We start from the raw sequence: 6,953 nt of genomic DNA on the forward strand, positions 1-6,953 counted from the left end.
CCTACCCCAACTCCCCACCCCAATATACAGAACCGGATAGGCTGCTGCCTGTCAGCTAATTTTTAGGAGCACAGTCTCAGCACCTCACAATCTCAGAAACATAGGAAGCTGTTCACGAAATTTCTTAGCTGTCTCATGCTGGAGGAAAGTTGCTGCCTCCAAAATTCGAATTGTCTTATCCATTCAGAAAATATCTCAGAGGAGAAAAAATTTAAAGGTTGAGCCTCCAATTAAGTCCTATTCCATAGAAATGTTTGCTTCGTATATTTTAAGCTAATAGAATAAGAAATTCTTGACTTCACTTACGCATTTATCAGGTTTAAAGGAAACACAGACGAGGAGGGTAAGATACTTAGGAGCATTAAAAAGTAGACATTATGCTGCAAATGGGAGTCAGATGTTTCATGTAAAATTCTTGTCAATTTACCAACTGGTACCTTTGCATTTAAAATACGCTGCCCAGGGACTTACCTGGGGACCAGTGGGTAGGACTCAGGGCTTTCTGTGAGAGGAGCACAGGTTCCCCCTAGTGGGGAAGTAAGGTCCTACATGCCGCTTGGCCAAAAAAAAAAAAAAAAATTGCTGCCCATAGAATGGCGTCCTGTAACGGGGTGGTGTCCTACTAGGCTGTGGAGGGGCTAGCCTGCCTACCTTCATTCTCTCACTGCCTTTATTCAGTGGTCCTCTTCCCATATTCCTGACAAACTACTCAGTAAATTCCAGGAAGTTCCTTTTCCTTTAAATAAAGTGAAATAAAATAGTCTTCTGTTTAGGTAAGGATTTATTATCATGTTGAATAACACAAGGAAATATTTAAAGCACTAAATATATGTTTATATTGGAACTGACTCATTGGAAATGACCCTGATACTGGAAAAGATTGAAGGCAGGAGGAGAAGGGGACGACAGAGGATGAGATGGCTGGATGGCATCACAGACTCGATGGACATGAGTTTGGGTGAACTCCGGGAGTTGGTGATGGACAGGGAGGCCTGGCGTGCTGCGATTCATGGGGTCGCAAAGAGTCGGACACGACTGAGCAACTGAACTGAACTGAAATACATATGTTAGCATAGAATTACATGACAACAGGATATGAACAAGGGCTGAGATCAATAAATGAGCAAATGATTTTGAAACACTAAAAAATGAACAAAAATAAAGTATTTCCTCTGGGTCATAGGTAACTACAAAAAGTAAAGGAGAAAATCTTAAAAGGTAAGGGAGCCACAAGAGATCTGAGACAATGGACAGGATTAAATTATGCAAATCTTCAAGGGGATCAACAGAAAAAAGAGATGTAAGACTGGGAATTCAAACATAGTCTTTCTGTGGAAGTGCACACAGTACCTGATTTTATCTTTTCAGCAACTTCTTTTAGAAACCCTATCAATCTTACACTCAGAAATCTATGCTAGATTGACTTTATGTAATAACACAATTTGGAAAGCCTTTTCAAAGCAAGAGGCAGGGCAGTAGGCAGGAGAAAGAAACTGTATTATCACTTAAAGCACCTACATATCAAGCTGAAAAATAGCTTTGGCATTTTAACCTTACATTTACTTTATTAGTCAACTTTTTTTTTTTTTTTTTAAGGAAAAGCACTGTATTTCTTTAAAAAAAAAAAATACAGCAACCACATATTGCGAGCTCTCCTAATGCTGCAATGTTTGAGCAGTTTATCCCTTTCCACAGATTGCTTGTGGCCTGCGGGCCACTTTCTAACTGGGAGACTCCGGAAGAGTACGCCACTTCCTCCCTAAAGAGTGGCTGAACATGGAGCCAGTTCATCTGACTAGTAAGTTCCTTCAGGGCTCCGTGATACCACACCTCTGTTGACACTCTTAGTGGAGAACCCTGTGTTACTTTAAATCAGAGCATATTACACTGTAATGACTATGGATAGATTGAATATCTTAGGCTGCAGAATTGTCCGATCTGAAGACTTATCTATGCACAAAACTTTAGAAAGAGAGGGAAAAGGCATACAATGGGACACAAAGCCAAAATTTGCTTTTCTCTGCTTTTCATAATGGTCCTATAGTTGACTGAGGGGTATAAACATTAGTTTCATGATGCAGACTGCTATGTGGCCTCAAAGTTCCTCTCCAAAATAGATACTAAAAAAAAAAGAAGAATGCTGTGCTTGTGTTTACTGCCATGGCTCCATTCTCTTTGTCTCAGTGGATGAACAGTCATAAATATTTAGATTCAATACATCTAGAACACCAACCGTGAGTACCCATATAGGGAATTCTCACTACTCCCCACTGAAATTATATACGTGTCAAAGAATGCTGCAAATGGCTGGAAGGATGTTTATACATTCCTAGATTGAATAGAATCTAGAATAAAACATTAAAGTACTATAAAATCATAGTCTCTCTGCAAACGAAACACTTTTCATTCAGTTCCATATGAAGGTTATTATTGAGGAAGATGACTATAAACTGTATACGTCTAGAGCAACCATGTCTCCCAAAGGCACAAATAATGATTTTCACTTGAAATAATAATCTTCATGTAAAAATAAATTGAGAAGATGAGGAAAGAGAGAGAAAGGTAAAAGGGATTCATTGACTACATGGCTAATCCTTTGTGGATTCTTTCAAATGAGGGATGTGTAACCATAACTAGGAAGCATATTTACATGAGGTACCTTACATTCAAATCTATAAACTCTTTTATAGTCAAAATAAAACTTCTAACATTAGCTTTTATACACTCAGTACCAGAAAACATTCAGTGCACATTAAAGTGATCTTGGTCAAAAGCCACTTTATTTGCTACATCTTTAAATCTGTCTGCCCTCCTGTCCTTAGTTTGAGCCATGTGGCAACATCACCCAACACCCACTCAAACTTGAGTCTGACGGATCATTTTATTGTGGTCTCGACAATCACATCCCTTCCTGTCATGAAAAATGCTGCTTATACGGTATCATTTGGGATAATTAAATTGCTTTACAAATGTTTTCAGACTTTCAGAAGAGAGGTCCATTATAGAAGACATAAACAGAGTAGAAAATGCTGCCTTCTAATGGGGCCCTTCAGTTTGGGACTCCAAGATGATTATACTTAAGAGATGAAATGGGTTTTGTTCTCGGACACTACTGGGAGAGATCAAACTTACAGGATATTTCTGAAATCTTGTCTGCAGATTCCATTCCTCTCAAGAAAAAGGAAAGAAAATAAGGAAATTCAGAAGTACTCTTCCCATTGAAGCATTTGATTGATCCCATCCATTTCTGAGCTCACTAAGTTAGCCTCTGGAGAGAAGTTTTCTTTAAGAATGATAGAGCCGCATGATGATAGCTATGGAACTTTGGTTTTAAAGAGGGGGATTTAACATAGATTTCTCACTTTTCTATGGATTAAAAAAAAAAAATAGTTCAGGACATCAGATTCTTCCCCGTGCCAGCTGTTTGGGTAACTTCACAGTTGCTCACTTTTGTGGTTTTCGGTTTCTTTGAACCCTCTGTGGCCTGTTGAGGCTTCCCAGCCCACCTCGTAGAACCGTCCATGTCTTATTTACAAATCAGTGCAGAATGACTTGTTGGGACTCACATCCCACTGATGATAAATACCCTTAATAAACTGTGTAAAAGTTGTTTTTTTAAAACAAGTCATTCACATCACAGATAAGGGTGGCTAAAAAGGTTTTTTAAAGAACAAAAGTTTCGGCCACAAAGGGCTGGAGTATTGGCAAGGTGGGAGTTACTAACGCATCAGCAGCCGTGGTCTCCTGTGTCTTTGGTGCACTTGTTTGATCTCAGCAAGACACACTGCTGTGGGGCTCACAGGCCCCCTGGGGTGAGACTAGCAGATGTGCTCTGGTACCGAAAAAGAACAGCTGCTGAGGCAGGCACTGTAGCCCCCAGAAAGAAGATGGACCTGCTGGAGGATCCCCAGGGGCCAGCCAACAGGCAGCAGAGCGCCTGGAGGCAGGAAGCAAGCTGTGGAGGCCCTAAGTTTGGTTGGACATTTTGTTTTCTTGTTCAATAAAACTACCTCCAGACTGTGCACACTTTAAAAGGCTAGCACATGGTTTGGACAAACATCAATTAAGGGGAGACACACATACAGCCCTGATCACGGTATTTACAACATCGTCCGATTATAATCTTTAAAGAACAGCTGATGGATGACAATGACGTGACTGTGACTGATTGTTTTTAGGCATTTGGCAAAATACACTTGTGTGTAACAGCTGCTTTTTTTTTTTAATTTTAAAATGTTTACATATGTACAATTGTCCTTGTATGCTGATATAAATATGAAAAGTAAAAAAAGAAAAAAGAAAAATACATGTTTACAGTTAGCATATGGGATATCGGCCTCTCAAGCTTTAAAGTCCTGCAGAAGAAATCCTATATGCCTTAGCCCTGCATGCTAGTTTCTATTAGGGATGTTGTTTCCTTAAATGTCGAAAACAAGAAACAGAAGCTTCATGCACATAGCATTACTGACTTTCTACAATGAGGATGTGCTTCAGAATGTCAAGTTCTGAATCCACTATTGTCCCTTGGTAACTTGCTACATTTGGGTCATGTGAGTTAATTTTAGTGATAGTTCTACATATATCTGTCATGCGGATTATCCATTAACATACCAGGACCTTTGTTGTTCCATGTTATAGTGTAACATTTCAGTAGTCCTTTTCATGGTTCAGTTAAATCCTAAGCCAATGACAAAAAGAAAATGGTATCCAGATGTGAAGCTTGGCTTCCTCTCCTCTGTGGCTTCTCAGAGATGTTTTCGAATTGTCTGAAGAGCAGATAGATTTGCAGTGATTCCATGAGGCTGGGTTTGTATAAAAGTTGAAGTAAACAGTTTCGATGTATCACATGTAAACAGCTGATCTTAAATGGATGTCTCCCATAGCTGCAACAGAGAAAAGCAAAACTTCACATTGAGAAAGCAAGAAACAGATGCATTCTGAGCACAATGATGAAAAAGGTTCAGTGATTCCATCTGTGCTGATGTGATTGTGGATGTAAAGTCTTATCGATACATAAAATAAACAATCTAATTTTTAGCTCTCTCTTTCTTCTAAGCCTGAGTCTCAGCCTTCTAACAATGGCCCCCTTTTAATACAAAAAAAAAAAAAAAACACCCTCACAGCCTCATTTAAGATTACTTGAAATTGTGAATAAATTAGATATGGTATCTCAAGAGGAATAATTTAAAATATTATTTTTTAAAATTACACGTACACTTGTTTTCCCCAAGATTCTGATACAGTCATCTAGAACAGTAGTTCTCAACTCTGCTGTACATTTCATTGATCTGAGGACATTTTGAAAATTCCATAGCCTAGACAGCACACCAGATCAACTGAATCTAAATCACTCTGCGTGAAATTCAGGCATCAGCATATTTTTAAAAGTCTTTCAGACAATTCTGTTCAGTCAAAGCTGAGAACTATTGGCCTTAGGAATGTATGAGCCCATTAGTACCACCACTGCCCACTTAAAAATCATTGCCCTAGGCCTGTGGTCAGCTATATATGCTCCAAATCCACTGCTATCCCCTAGACAATAGCCGCTCTCAGGAGCTGACACATCAGAGTAGAACAACGCATCCAGGGCAGGATGTCAGTTCCCTGATTCCCTCATCTCTTCCCTCTCCGGGCCTCTGCCACCATTTCTTTATAGCAGCCCTATTCATATATAATTTCTAAAATGTTCAGTAATTGCCTTAATGGACTGAAAACAAGCTTGGCGTGATCAAAGAGAAGTGCCATTCAGTTCACCAGAGAAGGAAGACCAATTTTTAAAAAAGAAAAAATAAATCAAACTGAAAAAATGTTTCCAGGAAATATGATCTGGGTATCATTACTATGGACATTAATAAAGAAAGCTAAGACCAGGGTGATATCAGCTGCATCCAATTTCCGTCCAAATTCCATTTTTACAGGAGACCTGGGGCATATCAGAGTAGGATACCTAATGGGTTTCTGAGTGGGGGAGAAGGAGAAACAGCTAAGGAACTAAGTGGGCGTTTCTCTACAGATTTTCTCAATATGTTCTCTTGACTCTTCATGGAAATATTCTGTTATCTCTTTTAGGTCTGCTTTATATGTCCTTTTCATTAAAAAAAAAAAAAAAGACACCAAATCTCCCAACTGTGAGGATCTCTGCTATGGATGACACATGCTGATGGAGACAACTTATAATGAATGGTTAGCCAGGAGGTGTGCATGACATCTGAGGCAGAGAAGATCTCAATTGATGCTCAGATGATGGTGCAAAGTAGAAAAGAGTTCAGCTTCAGTGAGCCCAGTTTCTTCACAAATTAAAAGATTAAATATTAAGTTACAGCTCACATAAAGAAGAGAAGAGCAAAGGAACGACACTGGGAAAACCTGAAGGCCACAATTAATCCAGTGAGGAAAGAGGAGCAAAGAATTGCCAAGCCATCGCTTTTAGGAATAGGCATGACCTTGGCCATATCTGGATGGCTGTAACAGAGGGGTTGCTGACAGACAGATCTGCTTGTTACATTGTCCACAGCCCACAAAGACATCCCAGAGATAGGGGTTGCCTATACTGTAGGGCTCTGCTCCATGATCATGTGACCATTCCACAGCGGATGGAACCAAGCCGACCTTTCACACGATGTCCCCAAGGCTACAGTCTTCACAGCCACCCCATTCAGCCTAGAGATAAGGCCACGGGCCAGCCATTTCTTGTGAGTGGGGATGTCATTTCCATGGGCTCTCATATGGGAACATCCCCAAAAACCCACACCCTAGCATGACAACAGGTGAGTGAATGTCCCCAGCTAGACAGAAGAAACAACGATGTAGACAGTTTATCAGGGAGAAAATGTGGGGCGTTCTACTTCAACAATTCCCTGAGGAGGCAAGGAATGACATCACCTAAGGTTTCATTACCACATACTTATGTCACCAACACCTGGATGCCTACCTACAACTCTTTTTTTTTTTTT

The 6,953-nt window shown here is 39.9% G+C and overlaps 1 protein-coding gene across 3 annotated transcripts in view; it reads right to left on the bottom strand.

The window, feature by feature from the left end:
- Nucleotides 1-988: 988 nt before the first annotated feature.
- Nucleotides 989-6,953, bottom strand: part of ADAM22 (ADAM metallopeptidase domain 22) — a 238,154-nt gene continuing 232,189 nt past the window's right edge. For all 3 annotated transcript variants that reach the window (XM_010855352.1, XM_010855353.1, XM_010855351.1), the window contains one exon: nt 989-4,883. In XM_010855352.1, the coding sequence (XP_010853654.1) occupies nt 4,863-4,883 (21 nt within the window). In that variant the 3' untranslated portion in view covers nt 989-4,862. The remainder of the gene's footprint in view (nt 4,884-6,953) is intronic.

This window comes from Bison bison, unplaced genomic scaffold, assembly GCF_000754665.1.
Source record: "Bison bison bison isolate TAMUID 2011002044 unplaced genomic scaffold, Bison_UMD1.0 scf7180017864364, whole genome shotgun sequence".
NCBI lineage: Eukaryota > Metazoa > Chordata > Mammalia > Artiodactyla > Bovidae > Bison > Bison bison.